This window comes from Caretta caretta, chromosome 4 (genome assembly GCF_965140235.1).
Source record: "Caretta caretta isolate rCarCar2 chromosome 4, rCarCar1.hap1, whole genome shotgun sequence".
Classification (NCBI taxonomy): domain Eukaryota; kingdom Metazoa; phylum Chordata; order Testudines; family Cheloniidae; genus Caretta; species Caretta caretta.
In genome coordinates this window covers 126781538-126809515 of record NC_134209.1, presented here as the reverse complement: position 1 = coordinate 126809515, position 27978 = coordinate 126781538, and the positions used below count along the sequence as shown (strand labels likewise).

Sequence of the window (27978 nt, the reverse complement as noted above, 5' to 3'; positions counted from 1 at the left end):
GGATATGCAGAAAAACAGTTGTGGCACAGGTGGGCCAAGGAATTTTTATTGCATGTTGGGGGCCTCAAGAAGAAAAAGGTTGAGAACCCCCTTTTCAAAGAGAAATCCTGCAACAAGAGCCCCCTACAATGTGAACAGATCTACCCAGCATGAAAGAGATGGAGGAAGGAGTTTGCAACACCTACAATGTCCCCCAAATGTTCCTCTATCTGGGGGGAGAGGGACAGACTGTCCCAGGGCATCTCCAGAAGCAGAAGGGAGGGTGAGAGATCCACAGGGTCACTGGTTTCTCCCTTTCTCAGTGACAAAGGCTGCTAGATTTACCTTTCATCTTGGATGGGACAAACCTGCTTGTGGGACCTGACAAGTAAGGGCCAAAAGGCACAGATGGGTCTTCCTTGCTCTTGACTGATGCCTACTCACACTTTGCCTCTGGTACTGGGCCCAAGGATGGTGGTGGAAGTGTGAGAGTGAAAGAGAAACAAACAGGGGACAAAATAAGGTCTGTTGAATAGATGAGCTGTTTTCACAAAGGCCTTTGGTGTTGACCAAAAAGCAATCCAAAAATAATAGTAGGGGGAAAAGAAAACACGGAGAGAGAGAGAGAGAGAGAGGAAAAAGCTACAAGAAAAGGTTCAAAACAGACAGCAGAAATTCTTTCCAATCTTCTCCAAACAGAAACCACTGTGGCCTACCAGTTAGAAGCTTCTGTTTTTTCTTCCAGTCTGCACCTGCTGGCAAGAGGTCACAGTGTTTCCCTAAGCATGTGTGGACTCCCGTCTAAGGGATTATATCAAATCTCTAAACTGTTTTCAAGTGTCTTAGCTTTTGTGTAAAACAAATGATGTTATAGTTGTGAAAAAAAGTTGTCATAACATGGAGTGAAACAGATGCAGAGATTCTGCCTGAGTTTCCAGAGAGTCTGAAACAATAGCTAATGGACACATCCTATTCTTGTATGGTGATAGCATTTTTCTACTTCCCACAGGCCCACATTATCAAAGATGAAGCTGAAAATAAAACAGGGAAGCTGAAACCTTCTAATTATGTTTTTTTCTGGTATAAAATAAAGACATTGTATAAACTGGTACCTAGACCACAGGTGGGTTTCCTAGCTGCATATAAAGCCATGCTTTTTTCAAATAGGAATGGCAATGTCATCATTTCCTGATGAGAACATACAGATCTCATTCACTGCCATAGAACACTGTCAGCAACTCCTTGGACTACTAACTAGGTCTTTTGGTCTTAACTTTCATGCAATCAGTTGTTGTTTCAGGAGTTTTTTTCTGGTTTGACACATGACACTGTGTCAAAATGATGCAGCCTTAAATGGAAATATCTAAATATTTTCAACACAAGTGAGGTACCAAAGCCTAACAAGAAGCAAGGTTATCACATTGGCTAGGGGACATCAGTGCAGAGAGTTATCTTCCCGTGCACAAATCCAGAAGCTCCTTATAAAGAAGCCAACAGTATGCCCTCTAGTTTATAAGAGTCTCCAGACACCAAAAAAACTTCAAAAGAAACAAGATTAGTGGGAGTCATTTAAATTTCAAAGACTTTAATATCTGTAAAGACGTTTTGGCACAAAGCCTGAAAACACACTTAAATGGTTTGTAAACTTGCTTGGCCTGTAACACTTGTTTGACGGCAGCAACCCAGTCTGTGAGGCAGGACCAAAGAGATACTGAAAATGAAAACCATCAGCCGAACACTAAGGCCTCTGGACAACCTCCTTTGAGTCCATTAATCCAAATAATTTGCCAACATTTTCCATTAATTTACCAACAAATATGACAGTTTGTTGGTGCACTGACCATGAACTGTAGTGCAGCTCTGCTTGTCTTAATAGCAACAGTGAGAGAGCCACCTGGAATAAATGGAATTATACTGTTGAAATAGCTACCAACAATTTTCATTGCATCTTTACTAATTCAGAAAAGTGCAACACACTGAACAATTAAGATGTTACGTAAAATAACTTCCCTTTATTCAAATTAAATTATCATTTCTTTACTGTGTTCTACATTCTACAGATAAAACTTCTGTGCAAAATAGTTTATAAAGTACGACAAAAGGCTTTTATTGTAAAAATAAAGTTTCTAGATATACAATTACTTTGCACTATTGACAAATATTGTACAGTATTTGACAATCAGTTTTAATATGTCACATTACTTAAATATATGAAGTCATGTAAACCAATGATCTTACTGATAAGCATTCCATTACTGGTACTTCAGCTTTTTGTGACTGGAACACTATTCTTTTCCCACACCTTACCCTAAGTACTGATTTCGCTTACACACTCTCTATTCACCTTTGTGCACTTTAATAATGAAACTGGGCCTTGGAACAACTCAAGTTCCATTGAAGGATAGAGCATGCACAATCAAATGGGAGGAAGTGAACACTAGCTGGAATATGTGGTCTTAGTCTGGTAAATTAAAACAATTCCCCTAAAAGGTTGTGAATCGGTAACATGAACCCTCATTGATCCAACTCGCTTTCATTCTGCAAGGTCTTCATAGCTAAGCCCCACAGGGTCATACTGGAAAAGAATGGTCCCTCATTACTCCTATATGCAGCAGAAGATGCACGATTGCCCAGTGGGTCACCACAATGACCATCCAGGGTTGTCATTGATGAACGAATCATAGAAATATTATCGGACTGTAGGGGTTCTTCTGCAGATGATACATCTACCTCTGTGTAAGTGAAAGGTGGCTGAGGAGTTTGTTGTGTCTGAGGTTTTGGGAGTTCAGCAGGATCCAGACTCAATTTCTGCTGGATTGTAGACTCCTGGTGTTGAATCATTGACCGCAACTTGCAATAAGATCCTGCAGAACTATCAAATTCATTAGCTGAATTTCCAGCTGGACGAACAGGAAATTTAACAGATACTGGTAACAAAGTAACAGACATTTCTTGGGCAAATGAGTCGGAACCCTGAGATTTCTCAAGATCAGAAGTTTCAATTGCCTGAGTAAATTCCTCTAGAGTATTTGATCCCTCATCACTGGACTTGCAGTGCATTTTCTTGTGCCGCCGCAGAACAGCAGAACGAGTGAAGCATTTGTTACAGGTCTCGCAGGTATAGGGCTTTTCTCCTGTATGAGTCCGCACATGTCTGCGTAGGTCACCAGACCCTGCAAAACACTTTCCTGAGAGACAGAAGTAATACTTTTAGATTTTGTTCCTCTCAATGTGAGTGCCATGAACATGTTTGATTAGAGGGAATATCAAGCGTTTGAGTTAAAACTACAGATCAATTCCTATTGTGTCATGTTCTCTGTCTACAACAGTCTCAGACTTGTTCCTTCTATTTTTAAAACTCAATTATTTGTACTTTTCTTCTTCTTGACCCGACTTGCTCTCCTGTATTTCCATATCCTTCCGTTTACAGTCTATAGTCTCAGAAATCCCCTCTAGCACTGGAATGCTGTGACAAGCATTAGTAGCAACCGCTTTTCTCAGTTTGTCTCTGTCTTTGCTGAACTGAATCCCTTTGATCCCTACAGTAGCAGTCTGAGGAACATGGCATGTTGATGACATTTCAAAATACATTTTTCATAAAAGAACTGCACTACCTCAAATACACCTTACAATAATTCCCTCAGTACAGAGGTACTATTGTCAGATACTACAGGGATGGGTACTGTTATAAAAACTTAGCTGCATTGATAATGTAAACATAAAACCCATTTTGGCTATAGAATAATTTTCAGTGTTGCAATTTTATTATTGCTAGGAGCATTCAGGTACCATGAAAAACTATCAACTTCTTAACATGCAGTATTCACATATTTTCAAAATAAACAGAAGCCAGAGGTAAAATAACTCTTATAAAATTATAGACAGCAATATAGTAAGTGACTGAAATTGGACAAAGATACCAATGTCATAGTGCACCAGGAGAAAAGGATGTTTCTAATTTCTAAAACTGCTACCTTAATTATACACAGTGATTCTGAGATTTTACATTCTTCAAAATAGTATAATTTGACTTTATATAGTTTTGTCCATATTAATGATTGTTTTAATGCTGTACTTTATGTGGACAGGTACCATGAAAATAAAATGTGTTATTTGAAAGCTTAGGAAATTGCAATTGATCTACTAGCCATTCATTTAAATATATTCTTATTTTTTTGCCATTAAACTTTTGCATACACCTGTTTATATTAATCTCTAATTTTGCAAAGCCCAGGCTTTTCTGCATAGCCAATTATGCTGCACTATCACTGGGTCAGTAGGTGTTGAATTTTTGCATATGGTGGACTATTTCTTAAGAGATGGATCCTCTTGTGGGTCATTTTTGCGCTCAGTCTAGATTTCACACCTTCTCTGTGGAAACCAGATGAACTCGCTATAAGAAAAACTAATCAGAACAATATTAAAGTTTAAAGTAAGCCTATTTTAATGTGATGGGAGAAAATGCTTGCTTACGCTTACTCTAATTTGTATCTGCTGTTTGTTTCCTCTGACTGGGTGAAAGGCTTTACATTAGTTAAGACTCACCTTGTTGCCTCAAGACCCCCATGCCAAGACATACTCTAGTTAGGTGTTTTTATCCTGTGTATTTGCTATCCCTCTCCAATGTTGGTGTTCTTTGAACATGACTGAACTTACACCAAAAGCAACAATAGTCACAGGCAGATAATTAAATACCATTGCAGGATGCTGAAAGGTGCTTAGGGTGTGAGATATTAGATGATCAATAAAACCTCTGTAAACTCACAAGCAAAGATGAATCGCTATCAAAGACAGCAGCTTTGCAGACCACCAGGAAGTGGGATCCATCTGATACAATTTGAGAACTAATATTCTCAGCTATGACCCAGTTATGCTTTATAATTCAAAAGAGCCTTCCCTTTACAAATTAAAGTGAAGGACTAAAGGTTGCTTCCAGCTTTCACTAGGATTCAGTGAGATCTCATTTGAATGTTGCAACCAAATGTTTAGGACAAAAGCACTAAGGCTGCTATTTCAACATACTTCTTTTGGAGGGAGGCTAAGCATGTCCTGGTGATAAGCAGAAAGTAAATCAAAGCTCTGAAACAGCTATGATCAGTATTGCTGTTGAAAACCAGACTATAGGGTCCAGAAAGAAGATTCACCACTTTAAACAACATTCACTCTTCCAGTTTCCTTTCTGTATTCTCCATTCAAAATTCACTTGTGATCTCATTTGTGCTCAGCCTAGCACTGTTTTAGGCTTAAAGAAAAAATAACTACCGCATAGGTGATAACAACAGGGCACTTTGTTGAAAAAGTAACATTTGTACCATCAATAATGTTAAAGTCCTATGTATGAGATGGTGTAAACAAGTAATAAAACCAAGCTGAAAACGATTTTAACCATCTGCTATGCCAAATAGAAGAGATCCAGGAAAGGGTATTTCAATCCAGTTTTACTTTGTCTATTTCCAAGTCATCAGTGAATAAGGTGAATTTCCACTAGCTTTTAAAAATAAATATGTATGTATTGTAAACCTTACTTACCACATGCTGAACAGCTGTATGGTCTTTCTCCTGTGTGCCTAATTCTGTGCTTTACTAACTTCCGTTGCATGTTAAATGACTTTCCACACTCATCGCAGGTGAATACTTTATCTGCTGTATGGGTCTTTTTGTGTTCCTTTAAGTTACTAAAGTTACTAAACCCTGGAAGAATGTAACAGACACTAAGATTAAGACGACTACTCACATTTCAATCATAAACCCTAAAGACAGAAAAAATTAATTCTAGCATACCTCTGCCACAGATATCACACAGATGAGGTTTTTCTCCAGAATGAATAATAATGTGACGCTGTACATCACCAGAAGCAGCAAACCTGGAACAGAATTTGGAAACTCAGTTAAAGTGTTTCTACATACCTACTACCTTCCATAGCTGTGTATCATATGGGGAGCAGCTGTTATGAATGCTTCATCAGCCTAGCAAATTCTAGAATGCTTAGAGGACTGTAGTCTGAAATATTAAAAACTCCTAACACTAGATGCTAGTAAGGGGACATTGTCAGGTTCAAAATATTTTTTAAACAAACATAATGCCTTAAATTTCAAACATCTATTTTAACAATCAAATTTATTTTTTGCCATTAATACTATTTCTTTAATTTTTGTATTTTGCCCAGTTTGAACAAAAATAGACAAGCCAGTTACAAGTTTGTGTATTTTCTGTCATGTGCTGAATGCAGCAATATTTGTGTTATAAAGACTTCAAGGAAATATTTAAAAAACTCAAATAAAAATAATGAAGACCTATCTATTGACCATAGCTTTTGTAAAATTTAACAAAACCCTAATCATTCTGAGTCTAAATCACGACAATGTATAGCTTTAAAGGAAAAGCACAGAACTGTGCGTACTTTGATTCAACATTTCCAAAAGTTCTGTTAAGTTAAATAGTTTAATTAGACATTGGATATTTTTAGTTAATTAAAAAGTTGCCAATGAACAGAAATCCAAATAAGACCATATAGACTCACCAGATGTGCTGATTTATGGGATACGGCACTAAAAATATATTTGCGTAAAGTAATTTAACCCATCATTCTGTACTTGCTTTTAAGAAGCAATTCCTAATGTTAATCTCTTGTCATTTACCAGTATCCAATAAAGGCAGAAGTGCACAAAGAGTGATGGGCAAATAGACAATAGAAGCCTATGGTGGTATAAATCAACACAGTCTACTCCTGTTACCTAAACCTTGGCCTCTGAGTTGTTATAAGGGTTAAGAAAATGTTTTATTAATACAATCTTAAAACACTGACATACTAACTGTATAGGAGATTAACAACTGTACTAACCTTTTCCCACAGATTTCACAAATATATGGTTTTTCACCAGAGTGCCGACGTAAATGAGTCTGAAGGTTACCTGCCTGAAAAGATGGGAATAAACGGTTTAAAGAGGCCAGAACTAGCTAGTTGGTGTCTGTAGATGAAGAGGTGTAAAGAACAGAATCCAGAAGCTGGCTTTCAGTTCCTAATTTTAAAACGGTCAAGCTTATGCACCATTTGGAGAATGAAGAATTATGCTGTTTGATCAAGAAATACTGTTGTCTACACTAATAGCCAGCTATCTATCTATGCAGCTATAAATTGACAACAGCAAATTGGGAAACAGAAAAAAGAGCAAATTAAAAAAAAGAAAACTGAAGCCCAGATTCAAACAATTTGGAAACAAGCTACATCTGAAAGACTGATCCTGTTAAGTGTGAAAACCTAGAACAACCACCAGGATTACAGTCATGGGGAGATGATTACTTACCAGTAATTAGATTTGTCTTAGTCTCCTTCTCTTCCCTATCCTACAAATAAAACACCACTACATCATGATGTATGACTTCACCTACCAGGAGGCAAAGAAAAATGGTCAGTTATTATCTATATATAATGTACTCAAGTCTGGGGGGAGGGATAGCTCAGTGGTTTGAGCACTGGCCTGCTAAATCCGGGGTTGTGAGTTCAATCCTTGAGGGGGCCATTTGAGATCAGGGCAAAAATTGGGGATTGGTCCTGCTCTGAGCAGGGGGTTGTACTAGATGACCTCCTGAGGTCCCTTCCAACCCTGGTATTCTATGATTCTATGAAAAGCCACACATATTTACCCCCAACAAAAGAAGAAAGTAGGATAAGGAAGAAGAGAAGACTATGAACAAAACAAATTACTGGTAAGTAATTTTTCCTTGTACATCTTCCATCTTCCCTGTCCTGCAAAAGTCATGTTGGCATATCAAGCAAGGCAGATAAGAAACCCAGAAGCATGAAGCACACTTCTTCCTAATAACTCTTTGGCCTAGGCTAAACCTAAAACTTAGGTCAACCTAACTACATCGCCCAGGGTGGGAAAAATTCACAGCATAGTTAAGCTGACCTAAGTCCTGGTGTAGAACCATTAGGTCGAGGGAAGACTTTTTGGAGGGATGGATTAACTACAGCAACAGAAAAACCCCTTATGTGCTGGAGCAAGTGTCTATACTGCAATGCTACAGCACCAAACCTGCAGGGCCATAGCTGTGTCACTGTAGCTATAGTGTAGACACAGCCTTAGTAGTGAAGATCAGTGATGGCTCTGAATAGGTAATCAACTGAGACTCCAACTGTATATGCAAGACATAGACATGTTGGAGGGAGGAACCCCAAACATTGTCCAGGAATGTTTTACTTGAGCCCAAGCTCCCTTGTTAACACTTGGCAGCCTTTTTGCAATTCTAGAACTGTTAAGGAAAGCAACTGATTTGGCTTTATTTAAATACAGCTCGAGTAGGAAATGTAAGATACATCTCTCTTATTAAGTGTACAGAGATTCTGGATAATGACCTTTATTCAATAACCTCCCTAGATAAGGAAAGATCAGAGAAACTGACCTCAAGGCACACACTCCTGACTCTCTCTCTCCTTGAAATCCTCATAGGCAATGATATTAACTCTTGACAACCAAAGTTTATGGATATAACGTAAGGTGGTGAAAGGAACTATCAGGGGATTAAACAACAAAGAAAAGATGAAACTGATTGCAAAGAACCCATACAAATGAAAAATGACCATGGATTGCACCCTGAAACAGCTTGCTTTTAACCATTTCAAAGTCTTTCAGAAAGAAATCAGATTGACCCTTATGCTCTCAGTCAAAGAGTCAGAAGGCTGAAATCTATAACAGGAAAGGGAACTAGGACAGATGTTCTGGAGACTCACAGAGTCTATGAGCAGATCTCTGGAGCTCTGAGAACAATGGGCATCTCGACTAAGATAACCTCTCCTTTGTATAACCTGACCATGTAGAACTGGGGTTTGGGAGAAGGGAGATTCTCCATGCAGAGGCACAACTTGAAGTACACACATCACAGAAACGGCAGAACCTCTGTTTCCGTTGTACCACAGAACAAACAGGAACATAGGGATTGTCTGCACTTGAAAGTCATTTCAGATTAAGGTAGAGTGTGAATTTAAAGCGCAATAGCTATTCTGGAATAGTTTCCCATTTGGACATTCTTATTTTAGAATAAAAGTATCCACGGGGAGCTATTGCGGAATAGCTATTCTGGTTAATTTCCCTATGCAAATAAATCCATAATCCTTGACCCAATCCCTAAGGATGCCAGGTCAATGAACTTATTATTACAAATTCTGATACCTTTGTTACAGGGGTAACATGAAGACTGGAGGAGGAGGACAGAAGTACAGTAGAACACCAGAGTTATGAACAGAGCGGTCAACTACACACTTCATTTGGAACCAGAAGTACCCAATCAGGCAGCAGCAGAGACCAAAACAAAAAAGAAAAAAAGAAGAGCAAATACAGTACAGTACTGTGTTAAATGTAAACTACTAAAAAAATAATGGGAAAGTTTTAAAAAAAAAAGAAGATTTGACAAGGTAAGGAAACTGTTTCTGTGCTTGTTTCATTTAAATTAAGATGGTTAAAAGCAGCATTTTTCTTCTGCATAGCAAAGTTTCAAAACTGTATTAAGTGAATGTTCAGTTGTAAACTTTTGAAAGAACCATATTGTTTTGTTCAGAGTTATGAACACTTCAGAGTTTCGAACAACCTCCATTTCTGAGGTGTTCATAACTCTGAGGTTCTACTGTATATCACTGTCCTATCACCTTTGGCCTGATCCCTGGGCTTTAACTCTGCAAAGGAATAAGACTGACTGGCTAGGAAGATGAGGGATAGGCGGAGACTGGGCATTTCAGTGAAAGGAAGAGATATTAAAGATAATGGGATGGGATTTCTGAGCCTGACTGATCCTGGTTGCATTCCACACATTAACTCAGAAGAAGAAAAGGACAGTTGATATGATCCTTTTACAAATCTTTCAGAATGAAGTGAGCTGTAGCTCACGAAAGCTCATGCTCAAATAAATTGGTCAGTCTCTAAGGTGCCACAAGTACTCCTTTTCTTTTTACAAATCTTTGTGACCAAAACAATCTCAGGCTCAGGTGGCATGTCTTAGGGAGCAGACACTCACACAAAATGTCCTGAAAGAGACTCTGCCGAGAAAGGTACAGAAGAGACCTGCAATGTTATCCTTGATTGCAGAGAAGAGGTTTGGCAAAAAATCATGCAGAAAAGCAGCTGGTATACTGATAGTGAGGGGAAGACATATGCTGGGAGGCAAAGGGCCCTTTCTTCTCTCCAAAAGTCAAGGTTAGTGTAAAGTAGGTTCCTTTTGCTCATCTTCTTCCTATATCCAATCTCAATTTTTACTATTTTAATCTTCCATTTATTTCTAAGTACAAAAAACAATACTGATCCAGCATCTGCTATGCACTTGGAACTGCCATAGACGTCAATAGGAGTCCATGAACTGGACCGATGTAAGACTGGGCCCAAAAGCACAGCAGATGAAGGCTAGAGAGAACAGTGCTGTTCTCATACTTCATACGTATAGGCTGTGACAACAAAGAAAACAGAGGAAAGTGGGAGGAACTAGTCATTATAAAGGCAGAAGTAAATTTTCTTTGCACCTTACTTCTTGGTAGGTGGAGTCTTACAACATGTGGTTATGGTATTGTATTTGCAGAATGGAGAGAGGAGAGAGATATGATAAGAAGACTGATACCTGGAATTTCACTATTTCACCCTTCATTTGCTAATATTCATCAGTACATTAAGCCAAGAACAACAGAATTTTAACCACTGCTTTTGTAAGTCACAACACGTTTTTGAGATGTTAACATAAGGAAAGAATAGGGAGGGAGGTAAATTCCACTTTATGAACAGGAAACTAGTTGTAAGCACTTGGATTGCATTGTGGACATTATATTTTGCAAACATGCATACCCTGTATTATAATTAGTCTATCAGCACCTTCAGGAGATTAAGATAGGAGAGAAAAACTGTTTAAGAGTAGTTAAAATGAGAAATCACAGTTTGCAGTACCTTTTGTCAATAGATGGAAAATTAAAAGAATTCATTAAAAACAAAGTCTGTTCCATGAAAAATGTTTTAAGTTTGTCATAGCTGTGATACGTACTTTATTTACTGTTTCCTCTCCCCTCCCACAAATCCCCCTTCAATAACTTAAACTAGCCTTGCAAAATGCTACTCCACTTGCCTGAAGCAAGAAATGTTTTATGGTCAAATAAACCAACCATTTTTTCTTATCCTCATCAACATGAAGGGCAGCAATACGTTCTTGCAGCTAGGCTGGTATATCTTCACAACAATTTTGAAAAGCTGCTTTTAATGGTTATACCCCTTCTGATACTTAGAATTTCAGTCTTCAACCAAAAAAAAAAAATGTTTTTTCTATGGCTAATATGCACTCAAAGCTGTCCAAAATGACTGGACAAGCACAACTGAACACTGAATGTAGGGCCGGACCTCACACTTCAGTTATTAAATCTATCCCAGTATAAAACATGCACTTGACTGTTTCTCTCTCCCACCTCCTGCTCATCCCCCTCTTGTAAAGTGTAAGTATTCTGATATAAATACAGGGTATCTTATGACCAAATAAAATATGGAATAGAGTAAGACAGTGAGTACAGATAATAAATTACAATGAAAAGGTGGAGTCCTAAATTTTCAGAAGTGGTCTCCAGTATTGCTGATGCAGTTTTAGGGACAAAACAAACTGTATCCTTTTTAACAGCCTCCCTGATTGTACCTGTAAGTCAAGTAGTTAGGTGCCTGATATGTGCAAATACAAGTGAATTTAACAGTACCTGCAACTTTGCAATTTAAATATTGGAAGTCAAGTTGAGGCGCAGATAAAATTCAAGGCCAGAATACCAGGAGGGAAAAAATCTGACTTTTATTTCCTAAGTAAACTTAAACTGGATTATTGTGTCAGGCTTTGGAACCATTTGAATTTCAGTTAAAAAGAAATTAGTCTGATTGTATTTATGCAATTATCATCTACTCAATGTTTCGTATTTGGACCTCTGGAGAAGTCTGTATTGCTACATTTGGTGTATAGGAAGACTATAGGGTTTGCAACAAATTATATATCTGACTAAGAGGTATTTGCTTTAGAGCAGTGGTTCTCAACGTGTGGCCCAGTCAGCACAGAGCTGCAGCCCATTTGACAATCTCAGGCCCAAACAGGTAGTATTGGATGCGGCCCACATAACAGATTATGGGCCACATATGCGACCCATGATGGTAAACAGGTTGAGAACCATTGCTTTAGAGTATGTAAAAATAATAGTATGCAAGACTGACTGCACAGTTCCTATAAACACCACTCAAATTGTATTTCTAGATGAGGTACATATATATTTTAGGCCCCACATTGTTATAATTTGGCAGTGAATGTACTCTAGATTTTAAATATGCAGAGGACTTTTTTTTAAAAATCTACATAACTAAGCACCCAACCGCTGAGAAAAAAGCATGAAAATTAAAGACAGATTGAGGGAGAGGTGATAGAACTGCTACATAAAAGTAAAAAGGCAGAAAACATCTTAAAGAAACCTAGAAAACTGTAATTTGTATTTTCAAAAGCCACCAAAGGTGGCTAAATCCTAAATTTAGGATTGTAACATTGGACAAAGCCATGTCATTTATATCACTGCAAACAGAACTAAGTTTACTTTTAGAATCAAAACATGGATGCATTTAGTTTAACTGTAAGTATCATAAAATAAAATATTCCCACCTGTGAGAAGTGTTTCCCACAAATGTTACATTCAAAAGGTTTCTCACCTAAAAGGAGAAAAGACAGAACATAGCATATCTAATAGTTTCAACAGAATACAAATGCTTTAAATTGGTATACTTCCCTCTAAAAGATATAATTTAGATACAACTTAAAGCCAAAAGGACACTTACCGAAGTAATTTAAAGAGAAAATTAAATAGGTATTGTGTTTCTGTCATTTACCTCTTAAAGGAGAATCTCTTTGAAATATAATTTATATTTCACAAACAAATAACTAGTAAAAAATGGACACGATTAGAAACGTTCTTAACATTTATACTTTCTTCCTTGCAGCATAGGGGTGAGAATGAGAATTATAAATGCTTAAAGGAAATGTGGTAACTGTCAAATTAAGACAAAATTAAAAGGATCACATCAGTTTTACACACACACACACAACCCTGACCTACAGACTAAAGCTAATCATTCACAGAGAAATCAAGTGTGTGTGAGGTCTTGTACTCTCCCTTTGCAAGATTCTGTACACTTGACAAATCAGCTCCAATTGGTCAGAGACCCTGGAAGCAATCTACAGCCAGTGACTTCTCACTAAAAATAAACTGTATTTAACTGCCTTTACTTTTGCCCTCTAACCCTTCACACTTAGTTGTCCTTTATAATAGGATCCGACAACTGACTTGAGCATTTTGGTCAATAAAGAGCTTTGATGTTTCTCAACCAGGTATAAACTGATATTTCAGTCTCTCTCAAAATTATTTTGTGTAAGAAGCTTGACAAATAGGAAAATCAGTCCAATACACTGTACTTTTTGAAATGTAATCCCATTACACTGATATTTAGCCACATTCTTCAGTTTTCTAGTCCAGAAACCTAGTTATCAGTTTGAATCAATGTATTCTCTTTTCCACCTATTCCATAGAATCACAGAATAGACTCATAGAATATCAGGGTTGGAAGGGACCTCAGGAGGTCATCTAATCCAGTCCCCTGCTCAAAGCAGGACCAATCCCCAACTAAATCATCCCAGCCAGGGCTTTGAAAAGCCTGACCTTAAAAACTTCTATAAGGACATTTAGTCACTAAATAGTTCTGCCACAGTTCTCCGTTTTAAAGGGTTTCCTAATTTTAGATAATGGGTAGTTTTCACGACTGCATCTGTGATTTAGGAGCCTAAATCCCATTTTCAAAGTGACTAGGGCCAGATTATTAAAGATATTTAGCTGCCTAGAGATGCACTTAGGCATTTAGGGCTAGGCTTTTTAGGTGCCTAGAAAATCACTGTGATCCACAAAGCCTGGGTTAGGTGACTAGGCTCCCTATACAATGAATGGGGATAGATGCCTCAGAATGGGATTCACAATAAGCAGCATGCTAGGCAGCGTGGGGCAGCTCCTCCCCCAAGCAAGCCAGTGGGAGAAGGCAAGAGGAGTGTTTGCTAAACCCTGCCAATCTCACAGAAACAGGCACTTAAGACTGGGCTGCTGGGAAGCTCTTCCCTTTGCTTGGGATTCTCAGCTGCAAACCCTCTCTTGAGATTAGGTACCTATGCTATTTTAGGAAGAAGCCCAGAGAGGGGAGGACTACATCCCTCATTATTTTTAGCCCAGTGGATAGAGTACTCATCTGGGATATAGGAGAGCCTGCTTCAAGTCCCCTCCTCCACCTGAGGAGGAGAAGGGATTTGAACAGAGTTCTGTCTCCTTTCAGGTCAGTGCCCTAACCACTGGGCTATAGGATATTCTGATGTACGGCTTCAGTCTCAACTGCTGAAGCTGTTCCATTGTGGATAAATAATGAAAGCATCACTGATGGAAAAGGGGGAAAATAGGAGGGAGAGAGAATATGACTGTGTATCCTAGTGGTTATAGCATTCATCTCTGAGACCCAGGATCCAATCCCTCTGCACCAATGACTTTTTAAAATTTATTTTTACACAATGGAACAGTTTCAGCAGGAGAGATTGAGGGAGCCACACATCTTTCATAGCCCTGAGAAGTAACAGATCCCCATTCAAATTCATTCTCCCCTCAGGTCGAGGGGGGGACTTGAACCAGGGGTCTCTGACACCCCAGTGAATACCCTAAAATTTATGAGGGAGGTCCTCCCTCCACCCACGGCTGTTTTGTTTAAGCTCACCTATTGTGTCCCGATCTAGTAGGTGAGTTCTGAGCACTTTTACCAGATTGGGCTCTGCAGACAAATCCAGGAGAAGAATGCCTATTTTCCTCTGGTTTGAGACTAGCCAGTGGCTCAGGCATCCAAATGCCTGGAGTGAGGCAGTAGCGCACATGCTCAGAAGCAGAAACACAGGTGCCTATGAAACTTTTAATAAAAAAAAATTAGGCACTGAGCGAGTTTAGGTACCTCAGGTTTAGATGGCAACTGGGCAGGAGTTTGTGAGTCCCAGTGAGGCCTGATTCTGGGATTCAAGCAACTAAAGTGGCCGTTAGTCACCCAGGTCCCTTTGTGAATCTCGCCCTTTCTGGAATTTTCAGAAGTGCCCAGGAACCTGACTTCCAGGAATTTCAATGGGCGTTAGTCATCTTGGCACTTCTGAAAATCCCACTAAGTACCTACATACCTTTAAAGGTCTAGCCCTTTGGTACCAGGGAACCGAAGACTCATTGAAAGTCAAAGGACTAAGGGACTTTTGAAACTTTCACCCTATACCTGGTTTCTGAACCATCACTGAAGTGGAAAAATAGTCTGTTATCCTTGTCTATCACTTCCCTAATTTTGCAGAACATCAGTCATACCATCTGTGACCTTGAGAACCCGTCAATGGCAACTGGCAAAGGGTTCATTCACTGTTCTGTAACAATAACCCAGGACAGGCCTAACAAACTCACTACACCCAACAAATTGATTTCATAGTATTTATCCAAAGAGCGTCAAGGGAGGTATCTAATAAAAGCTTATGTCATACTGATCTTCATAATGATTGAGAGATGTATGTATGGATGACATTTAAGGAGCTGTGTGTATATACACAAGAAAATATATTTTAAAGTCTGAGTCAAAGCAGGGTTGACAAGCAGATTTTGACCAGACAAAGGATGTACATTCAATCATTTGTCTTGGTTCACATGTAAAATAAGTATTGTATGTCAACACAATGGAAGCCCATCTGCATACAACATCATGGATGTGAATGCAACATGGAGCCAGTGCATCAGGGAATAAACCACAAAGGTCATCCTGACTCCGGGGATAAAACAATGAATATTGGGGATATAGAAGGCAAAAGGACCTTTTTCATCCTTCACAGAGGAAGTTAAAAGGGCAGCACATTTTGCATTTATTAAAGGGAAATCCCAACCATGTTGGTTGGAGATGCTGTGAGCTTGCTTAGGGTGAGATTAACTATGTTAGACAAGAGTTTTAACCTGTTGAAAGTTTAGACTCTGCGAAGCATGAAGTTATACTTTTTGTTTTATATGTAACCATTCTGTTTCCATTTGTTATCCTTACTCACTAGCTCTTAAATCTTACCCTTTGATAATAAACTTATTTTCACTATATCTCAGCATTGTGATATTATATTTGAGCTGATCTGCAGTTGAATCAAACAAGCTGATATGTGCACTGTTCCTTAGGAGGTAGCTTACCTTGTAATTTCTGAGAGTGTCAAATGGTTAAGGGCTGGATGTTGCAGGGGAATGCTTCAAGGGGATTTGGGGATTGGGATGCACCTATCGTAAACCTACAAGGCAAAGTAAGGGCTGGGAGAACCCTGAAGAGATTGTTTCCGTGGCTCACAGACTGGTCGTGTCAAGGGAATTCATGTCCAGTTAAGTACAAGAAAATCTTGCTATCATTTTGAATACCCTGCTTCTAACACCCAAAAAGCTACACTGATTGTTAGCAGAGCTGTTGTATCTGACCTTGGTTGTCAAGAGGGCACTAAGAAACTACCTCTCTCCCTAGATACCCAGACTATAGAGGGATTTGTAGATTAATGTACCAACACCTAATGCCCTGAGCTGTACACACAAACAAATAGGAAGCAACCCATTACATGGCGCACAGGTGTAGTATGTTCAACAGAATTCACACCATTAAATAGATTGAGTCATAGAATACACATGACATAGGAAGATACTTAATAGGGTAAGCAAACAGACAGTATCAAATTCTCTTCCCTTTACACCCTGGTGTGTGTCCTCTTCCTTTGCCTTTCTGTTTAGTATACCTCCTACTGCTTTAGCCACCCACATGTCCTTGCTTTGTCTGTCTCAATTTCCTATTCCTGTGCGGCTATATCCCATTCCCAGCACCCCATTGACAGTTAAATGGGGCAGAGCACTGAAGAATTACATGATGTACTTCCCACCTCCCCTCCCTCTTTTTAAAACTACATAACAGGAGAATGCTGCAGAAGTCAGACGATGCCATCCCACCCAGTAGCCTGCAGTAGCTATTTGAATTGACTACGAAAATACAACAATCTCTAGACGAATGTCACATGGAAGCATAAGCAGAATTCTGCTATCTGGTGTTCTATTCATTTCTCGGGTTATTTTGAAAAACAAGAGTTGGAGGAGCAAGGTTTCTGAAAACAACATGGAATTCCTGTACACAACTTCAACTCCCGCACGTAAATTAGCAGCGTACAGGACAGAACAGAAAACCAAATGGGATCAGTCTTGTTACATTTTATATAGTTAAGCTGAATATGTGTGCAGCTGAAACTGCAGTTAAAAACAGTACAGACTAGCTTGACTGTAGTTGGATTGTGTGTGAATACATGGATTTCAAACAGGAGTGGTACAGTAACACCATAAAGATTACACACAATGAATGTAAATAACCATGTAAATTTATTATTGCAACCCTGTCCTCCTTGGACCTCCCCCTGTTCAGTGTTCCTCACTGCACTGTGTCTAAAATGAAATTGTAAGATGTCAACCAGAGATCATGTTTTGTTTGCTCTATAAAGAACATAGGTCTCGCTGAATAAATAGTATATTTCATGAAATGCTGAATTTACAATATACACTTTTCCACAAACAATTTAAAGTGGTTTAGTAGATTGGTATGCCATATATTTTTTCTGCCCAGAGAAACCTATAAAGAATTAAAATCTAGTGTTTGGGCAACATCATTTTAAAAAAATACTCACGTGAGTGAGAGTTGTAACATGAACAACCGGAAAACCTCACAAAAACTGAATGAGACCTTTTGGAGTAGACCCTATGATGGAGAAAGTTCAAATTCTGTGCAATCTAACAATTTATGGAAATCTAAATTCCCATTACTAAAGACTATGATTTATAAAAGAAATGAATGCATGCTAAAACAAGGGCCACATTTTCTTTGACTTTTGCGCAGAAAATGCACATTCACTTGTCAGATATTTATTTGGCGAGATGAACCCTTATGCATTTGTAAATTATGTCATTGGCTATTGGAATATAAAGGAAAAGGAGGGGCAGAAAACATCCATTAGCTGAGTCCCCACGAAAGACACCGTGGTAAATGATGGAAATTAATGGTATTGCTTGAATAGCTAAGCCAGTGGTCACCAACTGATCAATAGTGATTGACTAGTCAATCCATGCCCCTGCAGCGGGGGTGAGGGGGTGGGATGGTGGTGGTGGGGGCTCCACACTGCTCCTGCCTGCAAGCACCGCCCCCGCAGCTCCCATTGGCTAAGAACGGGGAGCTGTGGCCAATGGGAGCTTCAGGGGCGGCGCCTGCAGAGAGGGGCAGCACGCGGAGCCACGTGCTCTCCCAGGGGCCGCAGAGGCACGTTGGCCCCTTCTGGGAGCAACATGGCTATGTGGTGCACTACTGGCTGGCGGGGGGGTGCGTGTGGGTGTGGCTTGGCTCATGATGGGGAGGAGGTGCCGATGTGCCTGAGTGGGACTGGGGCAGGTAGGGAGCCTGCCTTAGCCCCACTGTGCCACCAACTGGGAGCCGCCCGAGATAAGTGCCCCCCCTTCCGGGGCCAGAACCCTATACCCTATCCCTGAGCCCCCTCCCAGAACCAGCACCCCATACCACCTCCTGCACCCCAACACTCTGCCCCAGCCCAGAGCCTCCTCCTGCACCCAAACTCCCTCCCAGAGCTTGCATCCCCTGCCCCAGGCTCAGTCCAGAGCCCCCTCCCACACTGCGAGCCCCTCGGCCCCAGCCCAGAGCCCAAACCCCTGCCCAGTGAAAGTGAGTGAGGGTGGAGGAGAGCGAGCAACAGGAGAGAGGGGGATGGAGTGAGTGGAGTGGGGCTTCAGGGACGGGGGGGGGCAGATCCTGGATTGCCCTTAAATTCAAAAAGCAATCTTTGGAGTAAAAAGATTGGAGACCACTGAGCTAAGCTAAAGTTTTATAAAAGGTTTTTTGAATAAATTTACTGTAGTTCTATAAATTTATTTGTTGGGGACATTAAACATTCAGAGTGATGAGCTAAAAAGTTAGAGTGGGTTTATTTTTCACTGTGACAAAAAATACTAAGCTGTGTTTTCTGTTTTTAGAAATCACTCTGTGCTCGATTTTAAAATGAAATTATCTGAATGGATATTAGAAGTGTACAGTCAAATTGTTCAAACTCCCTCATTTTCTTTACAAAGTACATATGTCCACTAGGACCATAGTATCCACTAAAAATCTCGATAAACACTGTAACTATCTACCACAGTGTGTTTGGCACTGTGCAAAAGAGAGGAAAAGTTCCTACCCTATATGATTTACAATGGTCTCAATTCAGTGTGAAATACTACAAATAAAGGTACGTCTGCTGGAATTTACAGATTCTTTAACTACAAGGTTTCCCTCACCCACATCCATTTGTACTGACTTTTCTCCATACATCTATGCTTTGGGGAAGTTATACACTCTGGGTATAGAGCGCAAAAGGTGTCTCCTTTAAATGTGAGAAAAAATATGACGTTTACATTTAAATATTACAAAGTGTGCATTTGAAGAAAACCTTAGAAAATTTAGTTGAGAGAATGGAGAATAAATTGAATCTAGAATGCTTTTCTCTATTAACTTAATATATTCCTGTAACTGTCTTTTTCCCTATATCGCTTCCCATAGAAAGTACATTTTTGAAAGTGAATCCCTATGAAACAACTGTCTTTGAACCAGGAGGAGGTCTGGATGTCATTTTCCTTTTTATCTCGTTATTAAATATTTGGTCTGCAAGCAGTAAAATAACTGTACCTGTATGAGACCTTTTATGGAGCTCCAAATTGCTTGGATGTTTAAAAGCCTTTCCACATAATTCACAAGTATATTGCCTCTGTGACTGAAGAATCTGTGATTGCTCATCTTGTTCTGAAGGACCTTGAGGTCTTTCCATTTCAACAGTTTGTTCAAAACTCTCTGAACTCACAAGATCTTCAGTTTCTTTTTCTTCAACAGCATTAATATTTGTCATATCCATGGTACTTTCATTTACACATTCAATTACCCTTGTTATACTGTTGTCATCTCTCTTAGGTTCAGACAATTGTTCTGCAGACTTCTGTGACCTTAGAAAATTCAGTTTTTTAAGGTGTATTGCCTTTTTTAACCGCATCTGTTTGGTAGGCTGCAAAGACGTGCTTTCCAAATCTTGGTCTGGAGCAGATTCATTCAAGGATTGAACCAGAAAGTTGGAGGGTAAGTGGTCAGAGGATTCTAAAATACATTCAGATTGATTGACAGTACAAGAATTGCTCTCTACTGTACTTAGTTCAGTAGATGTATTGAAAGCAAAGGATTGTTCTGTTATTCTCTCATGGTTGGAACATGCATTCTGCTTGTAGAACTGCTTGCTATAAAAGTTGCGCAGTTTATAATAGTAATTTGGCTGTTTAAATGGAAGCTCTGTGCAATTACCATCTAGGGAGTCCTGTGTCTGTTTCTGTACATCACCTGAGGAAGTATGAAGATTAATAGATTGTGATCCATGGGAATGGTGGTCATCCAACATTTTACTCGCTTGTGCATCTGATGAGCATTCATGCAGTAAGTTAGTACCATAACTTTCATTCACACAGTTAGTCTCTGTAGCCAAAGTACTTTGCAAGGAGAACACACTATTGCAAGGCATGCTGGCAGGAGGCTCTACAGCTGTGGAGGATTTTAAAAAAGTGTGGCAAATGTTCAGCACATTTTGCACTTGCAGACATTGTGCAATATCCAACATAGCTTGTACATTGTCCTGGCTAAGATCAAGGTGCGAAGTGTACATGAAGTCCAAGATCTGGCCTATGCCACCTACGTTTTTAATGTCCAAGTGAAAGACATCATTCTTCTGGCCTGGAGAATTCTGAAATATGGTCCTGATGAAATAAAGCATAACCCTTTATAATATACAAGCACATACACTGCTAGTTTGAAGAGCTTTTTTATAAAATATCTATCAAACACAATATCCTAACCAATGTTCCCTCTAATTTTTGACAGGCCGTGTGCGCAAAAAATTTCTTCTGTGCAAATTTTTCACAGGATGTGCGCGCAAAAAATTTCTTCTGTGCAAATTGTGCTTCTGTGCAAATTTTTGTGTGCGCAGTGTTTTGCCGTGTGCGCGTTTAGGATCTGTGTGCATGTGCACACGCGCACAGCTTAGAGGGAACAGCGATCCTAACACAATGTGAATCAATAACTCGGTATGCAACATGCGGCTGAGAGACAGTTGCTCTGGTACTTACTCATAAGACTTTTGAAACTGCTTGTAATTAGCCTAACTCTGCTCCCTTTGAAGCAAATGGTAATTTTACTGTTGACTTCAACAGGAGCAGCTATGCCACTGTTGAGTGCTTTTGAAAATCTCACCCTACACTTGTAATATCTTATGTGCTTTAAATATCAACCTTAATGTTGATGTTAGTGGACTGTTTGTGCAGATGTTAGTGGACTGTTTGTGCAGAAGTGGCCTTCCCCTTCCCTCCTGGCAAATAGAATGGGGAGCAAGAAAGGAAGCTCTACATTTAGCTAATCAAAATGAAAATAAAGATGGAACCCCACAGTTCGGAAAATCAATGTGCTCCCCCTTCCAGCAACTAAGCCTTTCCTTCAGGATCTGCTAGTGAACCTCACTGGGGCTCATCCTTCTTAGAGCTCTGCCTAACAAGTAGGTTTAAGTGGCTGGTAAAATTTTCAAGCTGTGGCCATATCCATAGAATAAAATCACTTTATATGCATACTACCGAAGCCTACTGTAATTCTGTTTTTATTTTATTTGTGCTACGATGTTGAAAGGACCCTAAATTAATTGGGCACCCAATGCCCATTGAAATTCAACGGGAGTTGGGCACCTAACTCCCTTAAATTCAAACTTGATGGCCAAAACTCTTTGGGCATGAGTCAAAGTTTATTTTTACAAAGTTACAGTTTATTATTGACAGTGCTCATGACACTATAACAGGTGGAGAAGCATCTGAACGTCAACTTTCCTTCCCCTCATAAAGTCACTATAAACTACCTTCTCCCAGTTATTGTTTTTATATGTATTATTGGTATCACAAGCTTTAGAGATGGTGAGAGAAGAAACAGGGTAAAAACAACCCCAAAACCATACCAGACGATTCACTGACAGGCAAGGAAAATTTTGTTGCCCAGCATCCCAAGACAAGTGAATATTAGATGCTGCTTGCTGCAAGGGCTACTGACACACTTTAAAAAGTTTCAGATGCATTGACTAGCACATCAAGAAATTTCAGTGTGTGACTCTGTTCCAGATACAGATTCGGAAAGGCTAAAAAAAGAAAATTGTCCTCCAGCTCAGTTTCCTTTTAAGCACCAAGCAGCAAAAGGGGATGATCTGGTTGTCTGACACACTAAATCTCTCACCTGGCTCTGCTCACCATACTGCAATCATATACTGCACTTTTGAAGGTCTAAATTAGCTGTTACCATTCAAGAAAGAGATCTTGGGAGTCACTGTGGATAGTTCTCTGAAAACATCCACTCAATGTGCAGTGGCAGTCAAAAAGCGAACAGAATGTTGGGAATCATTAAGAAAGGGATAGAGAATAAGACAGAAAATATATTGCCTCTATATAAATCCATGGTATGCCCACATCTTGAATACTGCCTGCAGATGTGGTCACCCCATCTCAAAAAAGATACAATGGAATGGAAAAGAGCAACACAAATGATTAGGAGTATGGAATAGCTTCCATATGGGGAGAGATTAATAAGACTGGGACTTTTCAGCTTGGAAAAGAGATGATGAAGGGGGGATATGATAGAGGTCTATAAAATCATGACCGGTGGGGAGAAAGTAAATAAGAAAGCATTATTCACTACTTCTCATAACACAAGAACTAGGGGTCACCAAATGAAATTAATAGGCAGCAGGTTTAAAACAAACAAAAGGAAATATTTCTCCACACAACGCACAATCAACCTGTGGAAATCTTTGCCAGAGGATGCTGTGAAGGCCAAGACTATAACAGTGTTCAAAAAAGAAATAGATAAACTCATGGAGGATAGGTCCATCAATAGCTATTAGCCAGGATTGGCAGGGATGTGTCCCTAGCCTCTGTTTGCCAGAAGCTGGGAATGAGCAACAAGGAATGGACCACTTGATGATTACCTGTTCATTCCCTCGGGGGCACCTGGCATTGGCCACTGTTGGAAGACAGGATACTGGGCTAGATGGACCTTTGGTCTGACCCAGTATGGCCGTTCTTATGAAGGAGCATGCATTACTATTACAGTAACTCCTCACTTAACGTTGTAGTTATGTTCCTGAAAAATGAGACTTTATGCGAAACAGTGTTAAGCGAATCCAATTTCCCCATAAGAATTAATGTAAATGGCGGGGTTAGGTTTCAGGGACATTTTTTCCCCAGACAAAAGATATTATATGCATATACAGTATAAGTTTTAAACAATTTTAAACAAACAGTTTAATATTGTACATAGCAATGAATGATTGTAAAGCTTGGCTGAGGTGGTACAGTAAGAAGTTGGAATATTTCCCAGGGAATGCCTTTCTGCTAAATGATGAACTAGCACTTGGCTGAGCCCTCAAGGGTCAATATGCTGTTATTAATGTAGCCTCACACTCTACAAGGCAGCATGGACTGAGGCAGGAGGGAGGAAACACAATAGATGCAGGGCAGTAGCTGCAAACACTTCCCTGCAAAAACTGAACATGATGATGAACCCACGCTATCCAGGTGGATCGCACCACTCCCTCCTCCTGACAGCACATGCACGGCTGCATGGGCGCTGACTTTCCAAAGTGCTTGGGGGTGCGTGCATGAGTGAGAGAGAGAGAGACATGCATTGCCCCTTTAAATACGCTGAGTATGTTGCCCTTTTAAGTAGATCAGCCAGTTCAGACCGGAAGCAACAGCTTCCTGCAAGCTCCCCCAGTTCTGTCCCCAAGCCCTGTGACTGTCCCCTCCTCCACTTTGTGGAGAGGGGGTACGGAGCGGGGAGGGGGCAGAACAGGGGAACATCCTGACATCAGCACCCCTCTCCCACCCTCCCTCAACAAGCTCCCAGGAGCAGCTCCAAGGCAGAGGGCAAGTCAGGAGCAGCATGGCAGTGGGGGGACGACCACCTGAACTGCTGCTGGGCAGCTGCTGAGCCACATACCTTACAGGGAATTTAGGGGAGCTGCTGGGGGGATGGGGGGGCTGCGAGCCCCCCCGGTTCTAATCCCCACGAGGAGGGGTTGCTCTTCTAGAGAATCCTGCAAACAGTGGACAAAGCAGGCAGCTGCCAAACAAGGTTACAAGGGAGCATTGCACAACTTTAAACAAGCATGTTCCCTAATTGATCAGCAACGTAACAACGGGACAATGTTAAGTGAGGAGTTACTGTACTATTTATTTGTACTGCAGTATTGGCAAGAGCCTCTAACCAGAGACTGGGGCCCCACTATGCTTGGCACTGTAAGTATATAATGAAGAGAGATCTCAAAGAGCTTACTGGCCAAATATGTACAATTACAAAATAAATTAGGCAGACCATATTTTCTAATTAGACCAAATGTGAGATACAGATTATCTCTGGACAAGTAATCCAAGGTCACCATAATTTTTAATTCCAGCCTGTGATTAGGCATTACTACTTTGTAACTAGCATAAAAGTTCTCTCCTCAGAGATTAAGACATCAGTTATATAGTATCCTGTTAATTCAATAAAAATATATTCCCAACTACATACCTGAAATACTGACTGAAAGCAGCTAATACATTTTTATGTGCTTTGAAGCAGACGCCTTTTACTACCAACATGCAGTCACAGAGAAGGCCTTGAATGCGCTGTTCATGTAGCTGCTGGAGAAGATGACAACTATGACTAGCAACAGTGTCCATGCTAGAATACCAGTTGATTACCTACAATACAATAAGATAAAAATACTCTTGGGATTAAGTTTTAAATTAAATATTGTATTTGCAGAACAAATTTAAAATGACATTAAAAATTAATGTATTACTACTATTTTCCCTACCTCGCAAGGGAAACAGAGCTAATGCAGATGTCTAATAATATTTGCAAAAAGAAAAGGACTCCTTGTGGCACCTTAGAGACTAACCAATTTATTTGAGCTACACGAAAGCTTATGCTCAAATAAATTGGTTAGTCTCTAAAGTGCCACAAGGAGTCCTTTTCTTTTTGTGAATACAGACTAACACGGCTCTTACTCTGAAACCTAATAATATTTGGGCCATTTAAAGACAAATGAAAAAACTGTAGGTGATTAATGGCTGTAGCAGTACAGACACAGAAAGTTTTATTAAAGTCAATATTTCCTATTACAATGAGATTTTGCACAAATATCTAGTAATGGAGATGCTGCAAATAAACTGAACTTTGTAATCATACACTTTCTTTATTCACTTAAATATGTATTAGACTTTAGCAAGCAGAACACAGAACATCCACAAACTTAAAAGCAAATAGGCATTTTGTATTGGAAAAACTCAGTTTCTTAATTCTCTAAACACAGAATAGAAAATCCTGAAAAGACCAAATATATTTATATTTATATCATTTCACTTATAGTTCTCAGATAGGTAAATTATAATAGTATTAGACAAATTCAGGACTCTCATTTGTACTGGGAAAAAAGTTTACATCATATTTAAAGTCTCTTCAAGCTGTTCACAAGAGTGACCTGGAATAGAAAATATCTAACATTTGTTCCCAAATGAACAACTGTATATAATCTATGCTTTAACTTAATTTTTGCCCATGGGAAAGGAGAGGGAATCTCCTCCTTTCGCATGTTTTAGAAGTAGGAGAGGACAAAGAATCCAATCTTTTAGGGGCTTCTCTTCACTACTGGATCTCACAGTGAAAATTAATTGGGTCACCCACCAAAATAAATTTGCATATACGCCGCATCCTACAATTAAATTAGTTATCCATCACGTTCTCAGGACTACTAGGGGGCACCATCCTGGGACTTTTTTGACATGTCTCCTTTTAATGCATCCTAATTATATGCAGCTTCTCATCTGCTATTACAGGGATGGCCAAACTTACTGACCCTCCAAACCACATATGATAATCTTCAAGAGTTTGAGAGACGGGCATGCTTGCAAGGGCTCAGGGCTACAGCCCTGCAGCAGAGTGGGGGGGCTAGGGTCTTCTGCCTTGTGGGGATGGGGGGTGTTGGAGCTTCAGCCCCATGGGAGGTATCTCCCAGGGCTTGGGGTTTCAGTCCCATTCCTTCTGTAGCCTCCAGCCCCAGCAGGTGTGCCCCGGGGGGCTGAAGCCTTCAGCGCCAGCAGGCGCCTCCCATGGGGCTGAAGCCCCTAGACTCCCCTCCCTGTTGGGCAAAAGCCCCTAGCCCCACCAAAGGACAGAAGCCCTGAGCTCCCCCTCTTCCCCAGTCTGGCAGGCAGGGAAGGGGGACAGCATTAGGAGCTACCCGAGCAGGACATTAAGTATAAAAGAGTTGCGGTTTGGCCACCCCTGTGCTATTAAGAGGTATTACTTCATTGCACCTTTTGTTAAAATTCCTATAAGAGATTCACCAAGTCACTAAAACTTACAAATGGTTCACTGAAAACCCCTTAAGCCTATACTAGTTCCTAAAACCTCTCCCTGCTCCAAAGGATCTTATAGTTTATTAAAGCAATCTGTGACCTTGGTGTGTGTGTGCTTAAGGACAGTGAGTGCAAGTGCCTCGCTCCCCCAGGGGAAGGGAACCCAAAGGCTCTGCAAGCCACTGCCTTATCGGGAGTAATTTCAGCAGCACACTAGGCTTTGTTTTTCTTTTAAATGTTCATTAAAAGTCTCCATGAAGTCTGAACGTGGAAGGAAACAGCCTCAGGTATAACACAGGGGAAGGCAGACAGGGAAAGGGTTTGCTCCAATGTTAGCAGATAAGGAATATAAGAGGGACACTATCATCATGTGAATTCCCACTTTAGCACTAGCTACAGGGTTAACATCAGTGTGTAGAAGTGAGGGAGGATCTGGTCTAATGTTAGTGGGTGTGGGGAGGAGGATATACAAGGTTTATGCTAACCCCAATATTACCCCTAGCTACAAGTATACTATGAGGGGGAAGGACGTCACTCGTCTAATGTTAGTGAGTGGGGTAGAGAGATATGCAGTGGTTGTGCTAACCCCCAGATTAGCCCTACTTGCAGGGCTAACGTGAATGTGGGTGGGTGAGAAGAGCTGGTCTAATGTTGGAGGAGGGGGGACACGCAGGGGTTAGCTCCACATTAGCCCTCACTACACGTATAACGTGTAGGGAGTTGGTCTAATGTTGGTGGGCAGAGAACAATATATATACATGCCATATACCCCCAAGTCAGCCCTAGTTACAGATATAATGTAGGGGACTAGTGTAATGTTGGGGACGGAGGAGGGAACATACAGGAGTTATATACTAATCCCCAGGTCAGCCCTAGTTACAGATATAACATGGGGGGCTGGTGCAATCTTGGAGGGGGTTATACTGACCCCAATATTACCCCCAGCTACAGGTATAACACAACGAGGAGTCCTTGTGGCACCTTAGAGACTAACAAATTTATTTGGGCATCAGCTCTCGTGGGCAGGACGGATGCTGCCCCAGCGCTGCCGGGTACGGGCAGCAGACTCCAGGGGTCCACTGCGGAAACACTGACCCTGACGAGCGTGGCCGGGCGCCCCTGGCCCGGCCCCGGAGTAAGGCTCCCAGCACGTGAGGTCGGGGATCTGCTCCTTTCCCTAGGGGGCCGCTCTAAGGTCTCCTCCCACCCAACCTTCCTACCGGCTCCGGCGGCTTCTCTCCTCCATCACCGCGGCCGCCCCATGCCACCTTGATCCCGATCGGGCCACTACCCTCCCGTCCCGGCACTTCCGGCGAAAGCACTTCCGCTTCCCCGCGGAGGAACCGGGGAGAAGACTGGGGGTGGCATGCGAGCCGGGAGGGAAGACGGCAGCGGGGACACCGAG

At 40.6% G+C, this 27978-nt stretch overlaps 1 protein-coding gene across 3 annotated transcripts; it reads right to left on the bottom strand.

Annotated features, from left to right (window-relative positions):
• Window positions 1-1547: 1547 nt before the first annotated feature.
• ZBTB49 (zinc finger and BTB domain containing 49) lies at window positions 1548-27957 on the bottom strand. 3 transcript variants are annotated; one of them, XM_048848866.2, is made up of 8 exons: window positions 27794-27957; window positions 24742-24914; window positions 19792-20897; window positions 12626-12672; window positions 6822-6895; window positions 5761-5843; window positions 5509-5670; window positions 1548-3167 (listed from the first exon to the last, which is right to left on the bottom strand). In XM_048848866.2, exons 2-8 carry the CDS (start codon window positions 24891-24893, stop codon window positions 2494-2496), a joined length of 2298 nt encoding a protein of 765 aa, XP_048704823.2. In that variant the 5' UTR covers window positions 24894-24914; window positions 27794-27957; the 3' UTR covers window positions 1548-2493. The 3 variants fall into 3 exon arrangements, with proteins under 3 accessions (XP_048704823.2, XP_048704827.1, XP_048704826.2); XM_048848870.2 differs by lacking the exon at window positions 27794-27957 and adding an exon at window positions 27669-27741; XM_048848869.2 differs by lacking the exon at window positions 5509-5670 and having other exon boundaries at window positions 27794-27873.
• Window positions 27958-27978: the final 21 nt, after the last annotated feature.

Excerpts from the sequence above, each read along its gene's own strand:
- ZBTB49 (XM_048848866.2), bottom strand. The coding sequence starts at position 24,893 with ATGGACACTGTTGCTAGTCATAGTTGTCATCTTCTCCAGCAGCTACAT. Across the intron at positions 12,673-19,791 it reads CCATAAAAGGTCTCATACAG|GTGAGAAACCTTTTGAATGT; the intron begins GTACAGTTATTT and ends TTCTCCTTTTAG. Across the intron at positions 5,671-5,760 it reads GTGTGATATCTGTGGCAGAG|GGTTTAGTAACTTTAGTAAC; the intron begins GTATGCTAGAAT and ends ACATTCTTCCAG.